This window comes from Aythya marila (genome assembly GCF_965140915.1).
Source record: "Aythya marila genome assembly, chromosome: 5".
NCBI classification, from domain to species: Eukaryota; Metazoa; Chordata; class Aves; order Anseriformes; family Anatidae; genus Aythya; species Aythya marila.
This window is the reverse complement of record NC_139046.1, coordinates 54,109,381-54,133,395: the sequence shown is the minus strand read 5'-3', so window position 1 is coordinate 54,133,395 and position 24,015 is coordinate 54,109,381. Positions and strand designations below refer to the sequence as shown.

At 40.5% G+C, this 24,015-nt stretch overlaps 1 protein-coding gene across 6 annotated transcripts in view; it reads right to left on the bottom strand.

Annotated features, from left to right (window-relative positions):
- Positions 1 to 10,251: 10,251 nt before the first annotated feature.
- Positions 10,252 to 24,015, bottom strand: part of NAV2 (neuron navigator 2) — a 397,581-nt gene continuing 383,817 nt past the window's right edge. For 5 of the 6 annotated variants that reach the window (XM_082761145.1, XM_082761144.1, XM_082761146.1 and 2 more), the window contains 7 exons: positions 22,238 to 22,473; positions 20,853 to 21,007; positions 20,300 to 20,371; positions 19,619 to 19,815; positions 19,042 to 19,160; positions 13,705 to 13,908; positions 10,252 to 12,552 (listed from right to left, as the gene is read on the bottom strand). In XM_082761145.1, the coding sequence (XP_082617271.1) occupies positions 12,427 to 12,552; positions 13,705 to 13,908; positions 19,042 to 19,160; positions 19,619 to 19,815; positions 20,300 to 20,371; positions 20,853 to 21,007; positions 22,238 to 22,473 (1,109 nt within the window). In that variant the 3' untranslated portion in view covers positions 10,252 to 12,426. The remainder of the gene's footprint in view (positions 12,553 to 13,704; positions 13,909 to 19,041; positions 19,161 to 19,618; positions 19,816 to 20,299; positions 20,372 to 20,852; positions 21,008 to 22,237; positions 22,474 to 24,015) is intronic. The other variant, XM_082761147.1, reaches the window with a different exon arrangement.

Sequence of the window (24,015 nt, the reverse complement as noted above, 5' to 3'; positions counted from 1 at the left end):
ATACAACAACACAAATGCATGCAATATAACAAAGGCATGCAATGTCTCCAGCTACTCCCCAATCAGGTAATTGGGCACACCAGGCCAGGACACTCACTTCAAGTGCCTTCTACCCCTCTAACACCTTGCAGCCATGAGCAATTGATAACATACAACAGACCACTATGAAGAAAACAGATAAAGCAAGTGCAGAGTTTATCCCACAGAACATAAAGGAAGAAAATCAAACAAGTATTTTTAAGCTTATCCAAAAAAGCAGCATCTCCCAACCACATCTAAAAGGTCCCACAGACACGTGTTAAACAGCAGCTAGCACAATCTACTTCATGTTCATTCCGGTAAAACAGTTCTTGTGTGCATTATCAACAACGGGTACCCTGGACTATGCATTGTTATCTGGATATCAGCTCTGTAAGCAATAAAGAACCCCACTACAGTTATTTATAACCCCCGTTTTTACCAGTCCACTAAGCATAAAGCCATAATTGAGTCATCTATTAAAAAAAAAAACATGTAAGTAAAAAACACATTTAAAAAACAAGTCATAAAATAATCTAAAACCAACAGGTACCATCATGCATACCATAATATAGAAGAAAAGAGCACATTCAAAGATCTGAGCAGATACCACTTATCCATAATCCCTTTCGACTCACTGTTCAACAAGCTACTAGTCATCTTACACCCTCTGGTCTTTATAGTTCATCTGTGCTAGGACCATCATGACCAAAAATAATTATACCGCTTTTTCCAACATAACATCATTAAATCTTATCCTGCTAGACCAACATCCTTACTAAAGGAAAAGTTTCCTAGAATTGCTATTTAACAAGGAAAATCTCACACGTACAATACGAAACTTAAGAATCTTACTAACTTTTATTCCAACAAAGTTCTTTTTTCTTTGCAGTGAAAAGACTACCATATGACCACCAACCACAACCATGTGAGATTCACAGAAACCTTAATATCAAGGTATAAAGCTGGAGCTTACTCACCGTCTGCAGCTTGTAGGAATGCAGACCCCTCTCAAAGGCTCCTATTTCATGTTCCTCTTCACTGAGGGTTTCCTTCCTGACCCAGAGTTCACAGCTACTATGGGATGACTCATGCAGGACAGCTGCACCAAGGGAAGGCTGCAGAGGTAGCTAGACTTTCCTATGCCTCCTGTTAAGGACAGAAACTGAGTCATTGACCTCAAATGTGGAGAGATTCCAGTTGATTTAGAAGGAGCTGCTGACACCTGGGCTTGCTCCTGATGTGCATCATACAGGGAGCTCAGCTTGGGCCTGTTTCTAAGAGTAAAACGTTTCATCGTTCACTACCAACAGAGGGAATGTCAGAGGCCACCTCCCCACGTTCCCCCAAGCCAGTTTATCTTTCTGTGGCTAGTACAAAACTGCTGGTCAGGGATCTTTCTGTTTGTTTGTTTTAATACAACTCTATGCTTTTGAAAAGGAGGGAATGTGGCAGGAATTCCTCCTTGCTTTCATGGAGGTGGAATAATTTCCATGTTGAATGGTGGCACCAGATGTTTTTGAAACCTCAGCTCTGGAACAAAATAAGGTTGATGCCCCAGCACCAGGGCATCACACAGGGTAGCCCCACGTTGCACTGTGCCTGTTCTTCTATGTGTCCATGAAAGAACACATCTGTACAAATAGAAATCAACTAGTAAGCCATAGCTGTTAACATCATACACAGTAAAACATATTTATCCTATCTTTATGAAACACTGTCCTTCCTAACAACAGTAAGCAAGAAATTCTTGCCAGTCATCCTGCATTGGCAACGCTGCAGCTAAGATGGGGGGAAAAAACAACCAAACAAACAAAAATAACTTTAAATTGCCTCCTTTGATGAGCACCTCTCCTCCAGGAAAGATTTAAGATTACGATCTTAAAGGCAAAGAGGCCAGGACACACAGCCTTGGTTTCCAGCAGCTACCAGAGCAGTCTGAGGCCTGCTCAAAAAGTGAAAGGCAGAGCTGCCAGCACTCACCCTGGCCTGAAGGAAAGAAGGCTCCTCTGGGGAGACATGAGTTTAGGTCCCCAAAACACTGACTGCCTTCAAGAAATCTGTGCTCAGGAAGCTTAAGGTAGCATTTGACATGGCAGCTGTGGGCTCTGCCACTGTCAAGAGGAATAAGGCAAGGCCTCACGCCTGATTGTGTTTCCTCTTCTCCCCTTGCCAAACGCACATCCCCTGGCAGGTACCTGGGCCCAAAGTGATCATTAAAGAGCAGAAATATGCAGAGAACCGATTTGTCTTACTTGATTTACCCTGATTTCAGAGGATCTAGCACCTGGAACTGCCATGCCAGTGTGTCAGACCCCTAAGGGGCAGAAATGCCCAGCTTGGAGGGGAGGAGGTGTAGAAGATCACCCCTTCTGCCAGCCTTTGTTACTAAATCCTTTAATCTAAAGTGCAGGAGCCTTTAATACATCTAAATTCTGCATTTTTATTTATTTATTTATTGGCCATAACTGAACCTGATATAAAAGAATAACATTGTTCAAACTCCCAAAGAGACACCAGCACCGCTGTCCCAACGCAAAGGACATGCACGTAACACCAGTGAAAGCCCGTCACAGCAGCCAGGACCATTGAGGAGCATTTTACTGAACTTGTGTAAGTACCTTGTGTGCTGATTTTACTTAGTTTTACCTCCCTTGCAAAAAATTACCACACGTGAGGTTGTTCTCTGGGAGGACCTCTGTGTCCTAACAGCTGCCTTGCACTGGGTGGTGCTGGTTCGCTGCGACCCCCAACTGAAAGGTGCTGAGGTTCAGTCAGGTACCCTTCAACTTGCTATTTATTAGCAATGACAGCATGAGAAGAAAACATTTTGAGCAACTTTATATCCCTTTAGGAGAGGGAACCCTGAGGAGTGGCATCAAACAGGCCTTAGAGCCACACACAGCACACTGCTCAGGCCCTGCCTGTAGAGGAGACTGTCCTCTTTTGGCCAGTTGGGTTATTACAGGATTTTTCTTACCAGAAAACAACTCTTTATCATTTCAGCAGGCAGGGGAGAGGTTGTTCTCCTAAGAACAAAAGGCAAGGCCACGCAGCTGGCTTGGCCAGCGGTGCCCAGCAGGGGCTGCCAGCGCTCTCCTCTATGAGGGTGGCTGAGGGGCTGATTTTAGAGGGTGATCTCTTCAGGGCCGCACCGTGCCTGCAGCACTGCTGTGCTGGGCTTGCATGAAAATGTGAGAGAAACAGTCCTGCAGAGACCAAGGTCGGTGCAGGAGGTGCTCCAGGCAGGCAGCAGCAGTTCCCCTGTGGCCTGTGGAGAGACCCGCGGTGGAGCAGGCTGTCCCCCTGCAGCCCATGGGTCCCACATTGATTAAGGAGGTATTGGGGAGGCATTGGGGAGGCAAGGACAATCCCCAGACAAGGACTGTATATCTCGAAACAAGACACTGGAACTCATGATAAGGAAGCGGCAGACGGACAGAGAAACAAATGTAAGGACTATAAATCTCAAAACTGGACATTGGAATTCATTATAAAGATACAACAAACGGAAGAATTAGCAACAACCAGCTCTTGCAATTAAGAAACATGCCAATTCAGCAGATTCCTGACCAAAGGTGAAAAGTACACTGTGAGGAAGACTCGGGGTCTTCCTCCCAAAGACCCCTGCCCACATCCCAAAGACCCCTGCCCACAATTCTTGGGAGGCTCTACGCAGGCGCAAGGTGCCAAAAGGCTAATTAGCATGAGAAGCGAGGGAAGGCGGGGATAGGTAATGTATATGTATAAGTGCTTGTAGAATATTGATAGAGTGATCCTCCTGAGAGTCATCACACAGCACTTGCAGGGCAAGCAGGTGATCAGGCCCAGTCAGCATGGGTTTATGAAAGGCAGATCCTGCTTGACGAACCTGATCTCCTTCTATGACAAAGTGACGCGCTGGGTGGATGAGGGAAAGGCTGTGGATGTGGTCTACCTTGACTTCAGCAAGGCTTTTGACACCGTCTCCCACAGCATTCTCCTCAAGAAACTGGCTGCGCTTGGCTTGGACTGGCGCACGCTTCGTTGGGTTAGAAACTGGCTGGATAGCCGGGCCCAAAGAGTCGTGGTGAATGGAGTCAAGTCCAGTTGGAGGCCAGTCACTAGTGGCGTCCCCCAGGGCTCGGTGCTGGGGCCGGTCCTCTTTAATATCTTCATCGATGATCTGGACGAGGGCATCGAGTGCACCCTCAGTAAGTTCGCAGATGACACCAAGTTAGGTGCGTGTGTCGATCTGCTTGAGGGTAGGAAAGCTCTGCAGGAGGATCTGGATAGGCTGCACCGATGGGCTGAGGTCAACTGCATGAAGTTCAACAAGGCCAAGTGCCGGGTCCTGCACCTGGGGCGCAATAACCCCAAGCAGAGCTACAGGCTGGGAGAGAAATGGTTGGAGAGCTGCCAGGCAGAGAAGGACCTGGGAGTGATGGTGGATAGTTGGCTGAATATGAGCCAGCAGTGTGCTCAGGTGGCCAAGAAGGCCAACGGCATCCTGGCTTGTATCAGAAACAGTGTGACCAGCAAGGCTAGGGAGGTGATCATCCCCCTGTACTCGGCTCTGGTGAGGCCGCACCTCGAGTACTGTGTTCAGTTTTGGGCCCCTCGCTACAAGAAGGACATGGAGGTGCTTGATCGGGTGCAGAGAAGGGCGACGAAGCTGGTGAGGGGCCTGGAGAACAAGTCCTACGAGGAGCGGCTGAGGGAGCTGGGCTTGTTCAGCCTGGAGAAAAGGAGGCTCAGGGGCGACCTTATTGCTCTCTATAGGTACCTCAAGGGAGGCTGTAGCGAGGTGGGGGTTGGTCTGTTCTCCCACGTGCCTGGTGACAGGACGAGGGGGAATGGGCTTAAGTTGCGCCAGGGGAGTTTTAGGTTGGATCTTAGGAAGAACTTCTTCACTGAAAGGGTTGTTAGACATTGGAACAGGCTGCCCAGGGAAGTGGTGGAGTCACCATCCCTGGAGGTCTTTAAAAGATGTTTAGATGTAGAGCTCAGGGATATGGTTTAGTGGGGACTGCTAGCGTTAGGTCAGAGGTTGGACTCAATGATCTTGAGGTCTCTTCCAACCTAGAAATTCTGTGATTCTGTGATAAATTCAAGACTGCTTTCTGCTTTGGGTATGCACGATAGGTGGAGAGATCCCCCGTGCATCCAGCGCTGCAATAAAGAATATACCACTTAAAGGAATTTCGGCTTCGATCTTTGAATCAACATGGAGCAGATCTCCACGCTGCAGACCCCTGTGGGTGGAGGAGCCCCTGGTGGAGCAGGTGGATGTGGCCTAGAGGAGGCTGCGGCCCATGGAGAGCCCCCGCAGGAGCAGGCCCCGGGCCTGAGCTGCAGTCTGTGGAGAGGAGCCCACGCAGGAGCAGGGGGTGGGGGGAGCTGCTTCCTGTGGGGGACCCGTGCTGGAGCAATTTGCTCCTGGGGGATGGACCCCGTGGGACGGAGCCATGTAGGAGAAGTTCATGAAGGATAGCTTCCCATGGGAGGGACCCCCACACTGGAGCAGGGGAAGAGCGTAAGGAAGAAGGAATGGCAGAGACAAAACATTAGGAACCAACCGCAACCCCCATTCCCCAGCCCCTTGTGCCAGTTGAGGAAAAGAGGTAGGAGAACTGGAAATGATTCTGAACCTGAGAAGAAATCAGGGGTGAGGGGAAAGTGGTTTTAGTTTTGTTTTTATTTCTTAGTCTCCTACTCTGTTATTCACTGGCAATAAATTAATTTTCCCCAAGTCAAGCCTGCTTTGTCCATGATGGTAATTAGTGCCTACTCTCCCTGCAGGGCTGGGCTCTCAACCCACAAACTCTTCTGTCATATTTTCTTGCCCTGTCTTGCTGAGGAGGTGGAGTGTGAGCATGGCTGGCGGGATACACTCAGGCTAACTTATGCATGACTCAGTAGCTCCTTGATGGAGGATGATCTTCCAGTCAGGATTACTACCAGATCTCACTAGAAGCAAGAACCTCCTCCTCCCGTCTACCTGTGGACCCCTTTTTAAGTTAAGGTCTTTCTGAGTTCCTAACTGCCCAACCCCATGTGGGTGAACTTCTTATATGAGCAGGAGGAGGAATTACCCGTGCTTGGCTAGAACATGGTCTCAATCCCTTGGAGCTTCCTCAGCCTCCTTAAAGCTCCAGTGAAGAAACAAATTGAAAGCATCCACATATCTCGGAAAGAGAGGACCATGGATTTTCTGACTGAATAACCAAACTGAGATGTAGATGGAGAAGTACTCGCCTACAGACAGTTCTCTTAAAACTGACAGAGATGGGGATTGTCCTCAGCTGCTGTGCTCTGCTCTAACTGCCCAAAGTCTTTTCCTGCTTGACTGGGGGGGGTGAGGACTGAGGGCTTTATAAGGCCCACAGGCAGCTGCTCCTCTCCTGCCAACGTACTGCAAACATGTTGTGAACAGCAACCTGGTATGGCTCCTCCATAGGAGGGCTCTATGTGGCAGATCATCTGTTTCACTTAAAACTAGAAATCACTGAGGAGAAGGAGGTATCTGCACATCACCAACCCTCAGTTATCACACGTGGCAGAGAGGTTAATGTCAGAATCATCAGCATCAGTAAAAGGGTAAACTGTGCACAAATGCAGAAGAGAGGACGGAAGCCTGTAGGGTACCAGGAGGTACTTCCTCTCCGGTTCTTGAAGTGACTACCAGTGGAAAAGATCAGTGGAAGACAAAGAATATAAGTACATGTCACAGGCTGCAAACTGATCTATTTCTTAAAATGACTCCGGGGAATTTCCCCTTTGACTGCAGAAAGGAAGTCTGGACTGATCCTAAAGCACTGAGAAATTATTATGAGGTGGATCTGGGCAGGATATAAAATAAGAATAAAATGGGATGTTGGAAACAGAAACACCAAGCAATAAAGGTTAAGGAGAAGGTGAGGTAAAGGAAAAAATATGTGAAGTTGAGCGTACGAGACAATGTGCATTGAAACAAACAAAGAACACAGGGAAAGGACACAGGAGGTTGAAAAAGGGAAGAAAGGGAAGAAGTCCTGGGAGAGATGAAGCATCTTGGTGCCAGTCCAGTATTGATTCAAATGTTGTCCAAGATCAGGGCTAGAGTATCTTACAGGGCCAATTCCAAAACATGCAATTCTGTACGTTTACAGAACATGGAAAATCTGCTAGAGCATGTCCAACACTACTCTGCCTCTGGAAAACTGCTGTTAAGGGACAGATGAAACTCCCATTACTGATGAATGGCTTTGAGTTACAGCTTGTGCCCCTGTGCTATTAAAAGGCTAGTGAAGATGCTCGTAACTCAGAAGGAAAAATTACAAGAGAAGGAAAAAATAGATGCAAGAACAAGACAGACTACAAAAGATAATTGCTCCACAAGACTCTATGATTACCAATTAGCACCCAAGAAATTTCCTTTTGATACGACGTAGGTACTTCCTAGCAAACTTCATTCTCTAGGCTTGCCCCAAGTTGCAAAGACAAATCCAAGTATTTGGTAGGAGAATCATACCGCTAAGTGTTCCTGCAAATTTCTACCAGTCCCATTTCTCTCTTATTCATCTGAGAGTAAGCTATAAAGACATAACTAAGGCAGTTGTTGGCTATACAGCAGATAAGCTGCAGTTTTTGATATCAGTTATGGAATGTCTTTAGGTTCTGACAGTCAGTGCTGTGTCCCCATAAGAGAAATCAACACCTTTGTATCATACTTCTTTTTAGTTTGAAAAGTAGGTCAACACAACTATCGAAAAATAGACCTGATGTGTTCAGTGATTTTCAGAAAGAGCTGCTGGGAGTTGTAGATTCAACTGTTTTTGGATTTAAGTAAATCTAATGCACGTCATCAATTCTCAGCAGAATTTCTTCTCTTTCTTTTGATATAGGAGAATCTATTACCAATGTCAGTAGTTCAAGTCTGTAAGTAGAAGACAAGATAACTACAAGAAACTCGCAAGTCTGCAGGAAAAAAAAAAAAAAAATAAAAATGCAGTCTGCTGCTGAGAATGATCACCTAGACTTTTAGTGAAGAGGTTTGGGGATTTATGCTTCCTGAAAGGGGAGTACTTCTTCGTTGTTCTCATTAGAGCACAGCATTTAGTTGAAGTAAAGTAGAAAAAGAGATCCTTACATGTTCTTACTGACCAACATGAGCTTATCATGGTGTAATCTGTGTCACTATCGAATGGGTTAAGAGGAAATTGTTATAATGGGTGGGACTGAGCTGCTTAATGCCCTTGAAGATGGGAATGAGAAGTCTCAAAGACCAATGACAGCAAGCACAGACCTTAAGATAGCCTTGTGTGTACAATGGGGCACACGTAGAATACAGCTTGCTCTGGGCAGTGAAGTTGCCCGTTCTGCAAAGCACGCTCGTAGCATGCCCAGCATGCAGGCCGTGCATGGCCTTGTGACCGGCAGGGATTTCTTTTGAAAAGAAGCTGGCACGAGGATCTGTCCGGCCTGCTGGCCACCTATGACTTACTTCGAGCTCTATTGCAGCGACATTCCACGTGGGTAGCCCACAGTCCTGTCTTGAGCAGATCGTGGTGGATTATGCGTGCAAACATTAGCTATAGGAGATAACTGCAATGGTGTTGTACCTCTGCTAAATTTCTCCCCGTACGAGGGTACAGAGTCTTAGGGCTGTTGGCATCTTTTCACACATACTTCTAAGAAGCCAACGAAAACAAGAAGTAAAACCCACAATCTAAGAATGCACAATAGAAAATGTCAATTAAGAAGGGACAAAATGTTCAGGGAAGCCACAAATCTGAATAAATAAGCATCAATTTTATTGAATCATGAATAATTTAAGACTGGTACAATCATCAGCTTTATTCTCCATGACACAAGGGCGGGGAAGGGGGAGAAACAGGGAGGGTGAGAAAGGGGAGGCATGATCTCAAACAGACCATTCACAAATTCCAATCCTAAATGAGAACTGAAAATTAAATAGGGAGAGGAGCAAATGGAAAACATCATAAACGTACACAAAATACTCAGTTCCTAGTTTTTCTCTTTAAAAATGGCTAGAAAAAATTCATCAAAATGCAGCACTTTTAATCAAATATTTACATTTCTATGTTACAATGAAAAATGTACATCTTATAGAACATATTTCATAAACTGTTCCACTGGAAACGACTAGATCAAAACAGCAACCTTCCATTTAATATTGACAAAGAAAGATTTTTTTGCTTTGTTTTTATATTTTTTTTTTTCTTGAAAGAAAATTGCCACATTTAGACAAGGTTTCATACACATAATATCGAAGTTAAGCATCAACAATGAAGTATCAGTTTGCTTCTTCCAAAATGTACAAAAAGGCTAGCCAACCCCCTCCCTCCCCTTCCCCAAATAAACCACATCTCATTTATGGCCTGTAGAATTCTTGGCAGGTCTGAAGGAAAGAAAATGGTTTATACTTTCAATTTATAACTCAACATGACTGTTGCATAGAATCTTTTTTTTTTTTTTTTTTTTTTTTCCTTCATGATTTTGTTTTCTTTAAAATTACTTTGTAGGGAAAAAAGGCAAAAAGAAAAGAAACATTATTGAAAAAAAAGCCTTAAATTATAACAAAGTCACTTAAAGAAAGACTTAATCTATGAAGTCTTGATAAAAACTAAGTGTGCACTACGGGTAACCCTGCTTCCCGAAGTTTCAGAAAAGACACTGAATGTTGTGACGCTTAGCATGACCAGCCCACTCAAAATTGCCTCTCTTCCTGTAATGCAAACTAGTGTCAATAAAAAATAAAAGATAACAGAAATTCCTTCCTGAGCCTAAGCACAGGATTAAAAATGAGGAAAAAAAATACCCCGTTCCCCACAAATAAAACACCATTATAAACATGTCTTACAGCACTCGGTTAAAGGTTAAGTGAGAAGTTTTCTAGGATATTAAGTCCATTTAAAAGCCCTATCCCTGCAACTGGATTTTTGACAGGCACATGCTGTATCTGCATGGATTCAGTTGGAGGATTAGGTACCAAGATTCACAGTAGTAGCAGGTAAAGTCAGTGCTGGGAAGCAGAATTGTCAAGACTACTGGAAAAATTAACCTCTCTTTAAATCAACACCAGCATGCTATATATTTGAGTCCATACGGATGCACCCCATTTTTACAGTACCAAGACTAGAGTAGGAACATTGGCTGAGTAACCCTTGGTATTTCAGTCAGCAAAATAATGAAATAGAGTTCATAAGGTTAAAACAGTAACAACAGCAACCCACCCCCCCAACCCCAACATTAAAATATTTTATTTTTTCTTTTACAATATTTTTCTTTAAAAAAAAAAAAAAAAGTCATCAGCACTTAAAAGTTGTAACAGGAGCAGATTCAAGACCAGCTCAGTAAGACAAAGTAAGTACAGTTATGTTACAGAAAGTCATGAGGTATAATAAAACTATCCTCTCAAACTGAGTCACAGAAGCATGAACTTGTCTGTTACATTACTTTAAACCCACAAGGATTAACAAGCTCTTAAAAAAGTGTTTGTAATAAGTTTTCTTTTTGTACATTGAAAAAACCAGCATATTCCTGTAATTTATTAATGACAGCATTTATTATAGTTGAAAAGCTTTTTTTTTTTCTTTTTTTTTTTTTTCTTTTTCTGCGTGGATAAAAGAGCTCTTCAGTGATTTATTTAGCTGCGGATTGATACGAACCTGAAAAGTTATCTCATTTCCCTCCTTTTTGTCACATTTCAACAGATTCTAGTATCTCATACAAACAATATTCACAGCAACTTATGATATTCCAAGAGATGACTTTAGCCCTGTTTATTTAAATAAAATCTTGTAATATACAGCACTAATTTAATCAACACAATTAGTACAAAATAAGGCATCGCTTTAAAATTCAGCACCAAAAGATAGCTGGAAAGGCTAGTACAGATCGATATTGAGGACTGATGTATTTGCTGAGGTACAGCCCGGGACAGCTGACTTGGTGGCGATGGTGTTGGAACCATTTGCTTCCATAGAAAGGAAAGTGCAATTCTTTGTGAGGTGTTCTTGATCCCCAACAGAAGTACAAGCCTTAACACTGATAGTGTAGGTGTGTGCGTTCGGAGAGGAGGAGAAATAAAACCAGGTTCACAGCTCTGCCAAAACTCAAAAGCATGGCCTAGGTAAACTTAGAAGACGCAGTACCTTCCCTCCTTTTTTCCAGACTGGAATACTGCTAAAATACTTTTTTTTTTTTTTTTTTTTTTTTTTTTTTTTTTAGTTAGTTAAAAACCGTGGAAGTAAATGTTTTCACCAGAGTAGCACTGAAACTGTCACAGAGCTGAGTTTTAACTAATCCGGTTATGGTTGTGCTGATCGGAACAAAAACTCTGAACAAAACCCAAAGTTTCTCGAAAACTGCTGTAACATTTCATGGCAAGAATTAAAAACTGAAAGTCTGATTAATCCCTTCAGGGGTGTAGCTAACCTCTGTGTACAGGGCTGATAGAACACCCGTGCATTGCCTAAGGTCCTTTAAAGCTGTAGGGCTTCAAGGGGCAGAGCCCTTGCGCCGACTTCTGTGGAGGAGGGAAGCTCACTCTCATCGGTGTAAACCACATGTACACCACTGAAGTCAACTGAGAGCATCGTGGATGTAAGTGGGAGGAGAATCAGGCCCGGCGTAGCAAAGGGCTACCCGATGTCCAACTTTTAGTAGGATTGATTGTTACACAGTGTTTGAAAAAACCTGATTTGTTCTGACTGTATATATATTTTTATATACTCCTATTTATATATATGTATATCTTTACAAACACACAATGAAAGAAAGCCAAGGTCTCAGACTGGCAAGGAGAGCAGCACTTTTACTTTACTTTTTTTCTTCTCTTTACTACTATATTTATTCAAACTTCCCTGTTTTGCAGCTTTGCCTTTATGGAGTATTATTACCAAGGCAAGCAGTATTGTTATAGCACCAGAACTCTACAAAGCTGAGTTTAATCTGCAAAGCTGATTGGTAAAAGTCCAGCCCTCACCTAAATGTGGTTTGGTCAGAAGCAGCGTAGGCAAAAATTTCCTCTCCCCTCTCCTCTGGACAGTACATGGCACAAAGCTGTTTGCTTCATAGCTGTGAAGTTCCCCCCTCCTTTAACTTTTTTTTTTTTTTTTTCCTTTAGTAACAATGATTTTAACATCTTCAGTATCTTAGGCATGAGAGCTTACAGCAACTAAACATAAGAAAACAAAGGAATAGTGCAGTTCTTATCACTGTAAAAAGAAAAACAATACAAAGGTTGCTTGGGTTGCCTGCACCCAGGTTCAAGACTGACTCAAAGTGTCTTCTTGTTCTTGCAGCTCTAATACTGAGATACCAGCCCAGCCCAGGAACGTGTTCTTCTCGTGAGTCTGTGATCAGGACTCTTGTTGAGTGGGAGAGCAATCACGGAAACAACTTTTTTCTATCTAACGAAGATCACAACGTTGACTCCAGAGATGAATCAAGGATGTCATCGTGATGGCTATTGCTGTTAGAGTCACTGTCGTAACTCTGGGGGCTTGAGTAGTTGGCTGCTTCTTGCAGTCTCATTAGCATGTTCATCTACAAAGGCACAGAAGTTCATGATTATTTGCATTCTGAGGCAGAAAGAATATCAACTCCGTATGAAAATCAAAGTGGCATTCACTATGCCAGCATGTAACAGCGGAAAGGAAGGGAAAACAGGGGTAATTATTGATGTGCATCTGAAAAGAGGCATTACATTTAAAACAGTTATAGGAGCATACACATTAGTCATGAATTGTATGCTTTTCCAGTAAAAGTAAAAATGAAAAGATTGAACCGATTAGTCCACAGCTGTGCCAAAGGATTCTGCAAGCATCCTTTCTATCTCTTGCTCTGACCCATGGAAATATGTTCAGCACAGTCCAAATAGGTAAATATGAATGTATTAATATCTAGCTTGATATTTCAAATCATAGAATCATCTAGGTTGGAAAATATATTTGTCTCTCTATACATTAGGTAGTGAAAGCTAACATGTATTCTGCACTCCAGTCATCTGGGAAAATGCCTATCTCAGAAGGACAGCTTCAGGGCATTCATAGTTTCAATAACTGTTTCCCACTGAAAGAAAACGGGTATTTAGTAATGCCTTCCAGTTCAGTTTATACACGCTATACAAATATGCGTTACCATTTCCTTTATATACACTTGCACTGTATTTCTGATTCATGAAGTTGAAACCAGTCACAGAACATAACAGCTGATAGATTCACTGAAAATTAAAAATAGATTCACAGAGCATAACAGCTGATAGATTCATTGAAAATCTCAGTTTACATCTGGTGACTGTAAACACCGTGGTGAGGTAAAGTAACGTGGCTATTTCATGACTGTGGCAAAACAGGCTTAGCCAAATGGCTCCACTGAACTATTCACACAGTTGTCACCAAATGAAGTACTTCCTTCTGGGGTAGAAATTAATAAACATTGGACACATCCCCAGTGACTCCTCAAAATATCCTCAGTGAACGAATCTGAAAAACTTCTGACACTATTTCTTGAAAACTTTATGGGCTTTCTATGTCAACACATTCCATGAGCCGTCTTCATGACTTCCCAAGATATATGGACTTCTTGTTCTACATCTTTTCAACAATTTTCAGCCATCCTTTACTTTTTCATTCTTGCTTTTAATCCTATAAAGCAGAGAAACTAGGCAGATCTGCTGTTTCAAAACTGAGAACTTACCAAAGGATCTCCTTCGGCATCACTCACTGGAACCTGTTTGCTGGTTGAGCCTTCCCGTGACATGGAGTAGCCATCAAACCCCACATCTTCAGGACGCAGCTGTAGCAGAGGAGGCCACTCATGGTGCTGTGGGGTGGCCGCCCAGGGGTACGTGTCCATTACCCATTTGGCAGGATCCTCCCAGGGAGCTCTCCTCCCATACAACTGAAAAAGTGCAAAAGCATCTTTTAAAGCATTCCTGTTCATTTATCATTTTATTCTGTGCTTACCTAACCAAAATAAATGTGCCTTGATTCTTTGACTGCAGATAACATTTGCAAGTAAGGTTGAACAAAACCGAATGAGATTTGCATGCCCCTAATGACAACGTTTTAATTATTTTTGAGGGCAAGTGATTTGGAAGAGGCTAACCACCTCATTTGAGGCTGCAATGCCCTTTTGTGGGTACTGTTTAATGAAGGGGGGATGTGAAAATAACCTCAGTTTGGACAGGTGTTTTCTTTCTTTCTTTCTTTCTTTTCTTTTTTTTTCCTTTTTTTTTTTTTTTTTTTTCTTCAATTGAATAAAAGTAAATACAGGAAAGAGGCTGTTAACGTTCACATCCAGGCCGCAACAGGAGACAGCTTATCTGTTTGCTGTTGCTGTGAAACTGCAGTCAGAAGAATGCACAGGAGGAAACGTAATGCCTGTTATCAAGCAATAGTGATAGACGGATGTCAAAGCATAAGTTTTTGAAGCCAAGGGAATTTCTTTGTACTCAACCAAGAAAATGCACCAACAGAATTTGACTGCATTCCTATTTCAAGCTAGTGTGCTCTATTTCCAAAACTTTTCCTGTGTTACTGAATCTCTACATATCTTTCTTGTTACGTTCAGCTGTTTGCCTTAATTAGCTAATAAATTCCTTTTAACGTCCTATGACTTTCAAAAGCATAAATACAACTTTAAGTGACTTCAAACTTCTGCTTTATAATTTTCTGGCCTAAGCATCCTTCCGCAACTGGAGTTCATTACTGGCGCTTTGTCACTTCAATTCAGAGACCTCTCTTTCCTGTACAATGCACATGGGGAAAAAGCAGCGGTATAACAAAGAAATTAGTCATCTCTTTCATGGATCTAAGGCTATCTTGTTTTCTTCATCAGTGTTTCTTCCTCCCCACATTCCCATTCTATTATCCTGCCCATTGCCAAACAGGAATAGTTAGGGCAAACTTGAGCTTTCTAGTGCTGTTCCTCACATTGCCATAAATCACTGAACGTTCTTGCAGCATGGAAACCAATTCTTCCAGTGCAAACAGGCCCCCAAAATGCTGCATCCAAACAGAATGCAAGAGACTGACTTCATCTGGATGCATGTTTAATTAATCCAAATCTGCTCTTCCTGCATGGCAGCAGAGTGTTTCCACAGACATATACCAGGCAAGCGTGTATGAATGGCATTTCGTCAGAGACTCCTAAGCAATATTAGGATAAAAACAGCTTTCATTCTAAGTGATGTCACATAGTTCACAGCCTAACCCTTTCTTTGAAAATTTGGCTGCATTAATTTGCACATGCTAAACAAAGTCTTTTATTTTTTCTATTAGAGCCTTCCTGTAAGAGTTACATGAAGCTTATATTCCTGTGAAACTCAGACATGAATGCAGACTTACTAATAGATGGCAGTCAAATGCCATACGGAAATCACAAGGTACTGAACACTTTCTGGAACAGCACTGAAGCAGGCAGAGCACAGAGCAGGCATGCCCAGCAGGTGGTGCTAGGCAGTCTTACACATGGCTTTCTGCTGCAAAAAAACTTGTCTGCGTCCTTGAGCTGTATTGTATTATTTTTCCCAACATAATGTCTTCAAGCTGTGGTAAGCCAGATCGCATATTTTAATCTTGTTCTCAAATCTACGGCAAGTCGTAACAATTGGTAAGGGCAGAGAATTTTATATTTTCCACACGTCCGTGCTGCCTAGAAGGTCTGCTTGGTTCCTAGATCATTTCTGAATATTAGCTAGGAAGTCAAATCCCTATTGCAGGATACAAAATCATCATATATCTTCAGCAGATGAAAGATCGAATTACCAGCTTACCATTCCCATCCACAGCAACCAGTCCTGCCCCTTTCATATGAATGCTTTCTAGACATAGAAGGTGCAATTAAGGAGCAAGAACCTAACAGGTTGGTCCACAAAGCACCACACAGAAACCACTGGAGTACGAGTGATGGCATCAGGAAGCCACAGAGACTTTAGACCCTCTTTTTGTTGGTGCTCCATTCCATATCAATATACCGAGCAGGAAGAACAATGGGTTTTTAAAACCCTGTAATTTTCACATCCCTGTTTTGAAGAACCAAAAACTCAGCGGCTCCAATGGGAGCAATTATTCTAAGGATCCTTTTGGCTCTCTTGTTTTTTGACCCAAAATAGTCTTCTAAATGAGAAACAGAAACATAAAAATAGTTCAGTTTAGATCCAGGGAGATCAGAGTGAAATCAGCAGTCCACCCTTTCTTTCTGGCAGGCAATTTCAGATGAGAAGATGTGTTCTCAAAGGAGCCTTTGTGGGTGTGGGGACGGAAAACAGCCAAAAATGAAATACACATTTCTAGCATTAGCTTGTTAATTAGTACAACTCTGGCTGCTCTTTGAGTACTCATGTTTTATTCCCATCAACAGACTCAACAAAAGAGAATTCTAAAGCAAACAAGGAAATTATTTAAAACAAAATGAATTAGTGGAATATGGGGAAATTGGATTGGAGCAGATACAGAATCTAAAGCAAAAAGTGAGAAACTGGAATCCTTACACTTAAAATGCAATCCATTCAAATAACATAAAGATGCAGATAACAGGCAAAATGAGGAAGCAAAAACAGGGTTTTATCAATTGTTATGCTTTCTCATCCTTTCTGTTATTAATGTTTCAATGCTTTCCATACCTACTGATCAGCTGATAAAAGACATTCAAAACACAATACAACATGCTCAAGCATCCCATTTCAGGAGGAAACAAGAACTGTGTCTTCTCACTTGTTTTAGGTCAAAAAGATTATAAACTCCCTTTACCTTCCTTTGTGGGGACCCTCTACAGGAATTATGTAAAATAGTTCTTCTCTTCTATTCTATTTCTACCTATGTTTCTCTTTGTGCAATCTGAAAACCTGACATGTAAGTACCTACCACAATCATCTCAAGGAAAATGAAGTCTCTAGGTAATGTCAGAATTCAAATGGTAAACACAGTTTGCACAAATTCTTACTAAAACTAGTTGAACAATTCATGTATTTAGTAGTTATTAGGAGCCACTAGTAAAAACTGAAATTTCTATGACAAGGCTGTTTTTTCGCACTCTCTCTGTTAACATCTATAAATCTCTACTGTCGAGATAGTAAATGAAACTCCAGGTGTTTCTTAAGTGGACGAGCTTTTTTTTTTTTTTTTTCTCTTTTTTTTTTTTTTTTTCCTTTTAAGCACATTTTCAAACTGGTGTGTCTTCTCTTCATTATTGCTTCATTTTCTGCAGAGTACTCCCATCCAAACAAGAGCTGAACCTCAAATACAGAAACTGTATTGAATAGAAAAGAAATAGTATTTTTCAAAAGAAAACTTTCACACTTTTCTAACAGATCTTCCTGACAAGTCATCCCGATGAATACTGTAAAGGTGACCCCTAAGCAGCCCCAGAATGGAGAAAACTGTTATTCACAAACCCCAAATTACCATTCTGTGACATGACTGCTTCTCTCAAGGAGCTTGTAACTTCTTGGGAGTTCTTTCATGTTTCAGAAAGATTTTGGGCTCAGAGACACACATGGTAGAGAACCTATTATTTCTGTAGTAAAATTTCCTAACTATTAATTACTCTTACTAATAACAAACTGTGTCTTGCTCATAGTTTGATTTTTTCTAGTGCAAACTTGTCAAACAGCCAGTAAATGTTCTTCCCCCACTTAAACAGAAGGCTTCCAAAGATCAAAACTGTTTCATCTTCCTATTAAATAAACTGAATAGTTTGAACTTCTCATTTCACTGTAAAATGCTTTCTGTATCTTAAATTATAACTATTGCCCTTTTCTGAACCCTTTTAACTTTTAAATCTTTTTTTTTTTTTTTTTTTTAACATACAGAAGTACTTCCCTCTTCCTACTTCTATGAGCTTTTAAGTTATACCCCTACAGTGGCATCTGTCCTCTTACCAAAACACAAGCTTCTGATACATCACCATAATTTACTATTCTCCACTTATCTTCAGCCCTTTTCAACTTTCTAGACTCTCACTGTCATCCACCTTTTTATTTCTCTACATGTGATCTTGCATTTAGCTCTACTGCAAAACAAGTAATTTTTAAATGAGCAGATTTCGCAGATGCTGCAAGGGGAAAGCTTCAGGTTCCATCTGCCCTAATTCTCACGTTATCAAAATACGGGGATTTTTCTCACAGAGAGCTCTCTATCAAAAATAACTAATGTTTGCAACACCCAGAATGTACTCGTATTTTACTCATTGATTATGCTATCTTCCAAAACACCTTTTACATTATGTGCTGCTGTTCTTACCCTGTGAACAGAGAACTGAAGAATCTAAATATTTTTTTTTCCATAATTCCATGTCAAGTCAATAGCAAACCTCTGTTAAGCCATTCCTCCTGATTCCAACATGCTTTATAGTCATGGAGATGCTAAGAATTGCATGAATCTAAGAACTGAATGCCTAAAACTATCCAAATTGTTAGACGGTGTGAATCAGATAAAAGTACAGGCAATCAGTGATGATTCTACTACAGACCCTGAAAGAATTACAAAGGAATCTACTCAAAATTTCATCCTGAAGGTTGAAGAAATAATCAAAATGTCACTGATATTGAACCTATCGTGTTCATTTATATGTTTATCTCCTTATACGTCTTCGTTTATCTTCTGTTCAAGATTTCATTTGCAAAGGAAAATCATATGTAACAGTTAATGACCACAAATATGTTTTTCAGGTGCATGGTACAATTTTAAAGCGTGCTCCTGGGTTGTTGAAAATTGATTTTTGAATACAGATTATTGAAACACACTTGGATGCCTAACTGCGACTAAAAACATCCAACAGTTTAGCATTTAAGCACTTTTCAAAAAGTTACTCTGGAATTTGTGTGCTTCCACTCCGTATTTCAAAATGGCAGAGTGAAGAAAATATTTCTCCCTGAAATTAATGACTGTATTTTCACAGACATACAAGTATTTAGTGTGCAAAGTTACACCCACAGAAAACATCATCATTATTCAGTTTTCTCTGATGCTGTGTTGCCTTCTGAATAGATACCATTTCAAGACCTATGATTTTTCATTTTTGTCTGCTCACCTGTAGCCCTTCTCTAACTGCCTCCAGAAGGTACGGGATGATGGAGTAGTTCCACAGGTCAGTAAACCAAACTCTTGAACCATCTACATCTATTGGACAAGAGAGGAATAGCCGTGGACCTGAAAAGGGGAATACAGATATTACACTCAAATCATAATGACATGAATCAAAACAGGATCGAACAACAACTTGCAGTTCTCTAGAGAAAGAAGCCAAGGATGAGAGAACAAACGTAGCTATCTGGTGAAGTGCTCTCACTTGAGAGTTCAAAAATCCTATGAATTGACTTCAAAAACCATAGCTTTCAAGGTCAAAACTATTAACCAGATTTCCTAACAAGGTTGATATCAAGGACCTATTAAAATGGGGGAAAAAAGTTTAGAAACTTCTTGTATGGTTTGTCTGAGAGTAAAAAAAATATATATATATATCTAAAAGCAGGGTTTAAAGAAACCTTTTATTACCTTATGTAGTACAAGGAAATGTGCAAGGATGCATTTGGTGTACAAGGAAATAGAATACATACATTTATATATGTCTGGAAATGCATTTCTTCCAGAATGGGCAGAACACTTACCAATAGTAACATCGGAGGAGCTGTGAGCCTCCAAGAACTTGTTCAGATGTTGCCAGACCTTGGGAATCCAATCAATAATTTTAACCAGCTCTGCATTTCTCATCCTGCCACTGATCTCTGTTTCAATTAGTTTTCTCCTCAGGAAACGGCCGAGAAAGCCTTTGACTGGCTCAGTGTGGTTAGCACATAGCACCCATCTGTGGCAGAACAGCAAAAACGTCTGCAATTATTCTTTAGTGCAAGAGAAAGTATTTTGGGCTAAATATTTCTTATCACTTCTAAATGATTATTGTGATCAAAAAGGATGATCACAGTTGTATATTTTTCTTAGAAAAAACTATTTTAGAACAATGAGTTCATTAGATGAAATAATTCATATTGTACTTTGTTTCATCTTACTGCTTACTGGCTATCTGCTTCGCCTATAGTCATATTTAAAATTTGTTAGAATATCAAATATCTTAAAAATCCTCTGAACAGACAAAGTTTTATTAACTATAGTTATTTCAATAACAGCATCATAACATAAAGCTGCACAAGTTAGGGCAGTAGCTACTGGAGAATGGTATTTCTATATCCCAGTTTGCCATTTCAGCTGATAAGAACAACTTCAGATGACTCAGTAGCCATTGCTCCTTTGTGAGCCCACAAACATAAATGAGAAACATGAATAAACAGTACCTGAAATTATGATGAAGTTGAAGATTAGGTGTTGAGGAGGTGGCTTGGTTCATGGTGCCAATAATATATGGACTATTAAAAAAAATCAAGCAAATCAAACTTGTAAATTTTGTTAAAAATAAAAAATAACATTAAAACATTTAACATTAAAAAGGTTATTCTTTTTTTTTTTTTGTCAAAGAAGGCTTTTGTAGTTACTTGTAACCAGATTCTCTACCGAGAATCTGAACTACAAGAACATCAAATTCAGAAAGCAAAATCGAAGCCTCAGAGCAGGACCTTTTGCTAAAAACGTCTTTTTAGTATTGAAGGTCTACTGCATGAAATGAATGCAAGTTGTCCAACGCATCTACTACTTTTTTATTACTGATTATAGAAGAATTGATAATTTTATGCAGAAAAAAATCTCTGAAGTGCTGTCCATAATAAGGATGGTCTCCCATCTCAGTCCTCTTTACCAAATTGATCTACAGTTCATTGTTCTGATCATATTCTGAAACTGCTGTTCTTTGACATAATTGGGATTTGGAATGAGTTCTAAGATTTTCCTTACCATTTGTGGTACTTGCAGTTTAGAAGTCCATTAAAAATTTCTCCTAGGGAGCTAACATGATGCAAATTATCCAAAATGATTACAAGAGGCATATCCACGGCATTATTTTCGCTGTTACACTGGTCTGCTAGGTTGGACAGGTATTGGCGGAGTTCCTGCAAAGCATACATTAAAAAAAAAAAAAAAAAAAAAAAAAAAAAAAAAAAAAGTTTTCATTATATTTCTTGAAAATTCAGGTAATACAAATAAATTAGTGGCTTTGCTATGAAATCTGAAGCAAAAGAGACCACCATCTTACACGTGTTCACATTTCCCATGAGGAAATAGAAAAATATGGTTTTCCTTTTCTTTTGTAGGTTTTGCTACATATTCAAAGACACTTGCATGAGATAAGGGCCTAAAGGGGTCAAGATTTTGCCTTTTGCTTTATGTTTTTTCATTTGTGTTGTCCTAATCTGACACAGAAGTCTGAAATGCATTTTTCTTTCTTTTCAGGAACTTATTCGAATCTCTGTACACCAAGCGGGGCAGTTGCTGTTGTTCCGGCTAGGTTTGTTCTCTGTTCTTGCCGCTGTGTTTTTATCAAAGCAGAGCTGACAAAATTAGCCTGGTACTAAGCACTCCTCGAGCAGGGGCCAAACTTAGATGCCTTCAGTAATGACACAAAAGAATGATGAGCTCAGAGTGCTACTGCTGGGTGACTGGGTGTGGCTGAAAAGCTCTCATCATCTTTAAAGCATTTATTACATAGCATGTCTCAAATTATGCCAGTGGCCTACAACCACACTTTCAACCACTCTTCTTCTCCAGAGGAAGATCTGCCTAAGGCCATCAAACATTTAATATTTTTTTTTTAACTAGACATTCACTTGAGGTATATTTGGCAAAACCAAAAGCACATAAAAAGCAGAGACATGCCTTACAAGCTCAGGAATGTGTCTGGACAACAGTAACTACTGGAACAGCGTATGTAGATTACCAGTGCTGATACTTGCAGCTGCAGAAATTCTAAAGGCCTAGAGATGCATTTCATGTTATTTGGAAAGATGTCTGCATGCAATGAGGATCACTGAAGTTGCTGGGAACTTTGTGCAGGTGTTTAACTTCCTCAGCAATTCTCAGCCTTCTAACCACTTCAAAATCATGATGCCTTTAGGTGTTTAAACTTATACCTGGAAGTCTGCTATTTAAGGCCCAAAAGCCTGGTTAATCTACAGTTCTGAAAAACTTAGATATTGTCCCCTTCAGGATTGAAAGAATGCTTTAAAAAGAAAGATAAGTTTAAAATCCCACTTGCCTATTTTTGACGAATTAACAAAGGAGCAGTTCTCCCATTTTTGACATATGGTAACATTAACTGTGCAAGCAACGATTTGTTTTCTCACCTTACTGGATTTATGGTCCACATTGAAGGTTGCAATAATTCCATCAGCCAACTCCCTGCCCTCTCTAAGGACCATATACTCAGACAGGCGGTTTGCTAGATATGTTTTACCAGTGCCACTAGGGCCAGACAAGATAATCCGTCGGTGTTCCATCAAGAGAGAGACGTAACGCTGCAGTATAGGCTTGGGGATCAGTGACTCAAACACAAGACAGTCCAAACTGTTCTCGCAGATACCTGCAACAGTAAAAGATTCCTCATTTATAGCAACTCCCAATTTTTATCCAGATTACCTACAAGTTGTTTTTTTTTTCCCTCTTAAAAAAAAGAAAAAAGTAGCTGTAATGCTGAAAAGCAATCCATTAATGACGTTTTAACAAATCAAGATTAATTGAAATGACTGGAAAGCCAAAACAGAACCGAAACGTGGGACTTTGTGAATATACCTGGGCCCAGTAACAGTAGGAGAAACTCCCAAAATAAAACTTTGTAACAACAGATTTAGATCCAACCCGACCAAGCTGTTTCTTATTTCTGAGAAAAATCCCTTCCCCACTCTGGTGTCCCTTGTGATAGAGAATGACATGTATAAAAAAGAAAGTGACCTGTAAGCTTCACCTGGATTCTCCATCAGCTTTCCCAGTTTTCAAAGAACTCAGCTTCTCTAGATAAAATTGGCCATATGACTGTTTCCAGGCTACATTTTTCACACAGGAACCATGTGTTTTAAAGTATTTTGTTATGCACACTACACATACACACAGAATTTACCTGTTTACTTTTGAATCGCTAGACAAAAAAAAACAGCTATCATCAACTCCCCCTGCTTTCCCAAACACATGTAATTAAACTCCTTCTCTGTATGCTGATGGCTATCTCTTCTAACATAAAACTCCTACTGATAAGCATTTATGCAATGTCAGCAATCACTTTAGGCAGAATTGGCTCAGGAAAAACATACAATGCTTCAGAATAAACAGAAGAAAGGGAAGTTGGCAGATCACCCATAGAAATGTTTGCACCTCAATGGTTACTTGGAATATTAAATATTTATATAGGCAGCTTTATATCTCAACGGTATATGTGAGTAACTGATTTCCCATAAATTGATTAAATACACTCATACTTTATTGAAAAATGTTATCATGTATGAACCTTCAAAGTACAAGTCAAGACACTGCAAGTTAAATACAAAATCAACTGAAGCTTCACAGATATGAGCAATATTTCAATTGGGATTATACTCTTGGATAATGCATTCCAAGTAAGTGAGCAGAACACTCAGAGTTCACATCAACCCTCAGTAAACTGAGGTATTTCATGACTTAGTTTGTCTTCCTGTGTGCTGATCTGCTATAGAATTAATTGTTGTTTTTTTTTTATACCAGCAATCAGAAATCAAAATACTTCCAAATGCTCAGTCAAACTTTGAAATTGAGCTGTAAAGTGGTTGGCAATGTTCATAAGTATTGTGCTACTCCATTGCTGTATGCAGATCTATGTGACATATTTCAATGGTGTCACTTCAAGCAAGCTGACTAACACTGAAATTGCAGTGGTTGAGGACTTACCTCAACCCCATTATTTTTTTTTAATTAATTTGGAAGAGTACTTTGCTGCTCAAACAATTCCACTGTGACACCTGTGGTGTGAGGTGCTCTCCAGCACAACTCAAGGCACCGATTTAAGACATCTGGAGGAAAACTGCTATGTGTATAATTATTTCCATTGTTACAGATAGGAAATTTGCTCAATTTATAGACTTACCATACTCTAAGT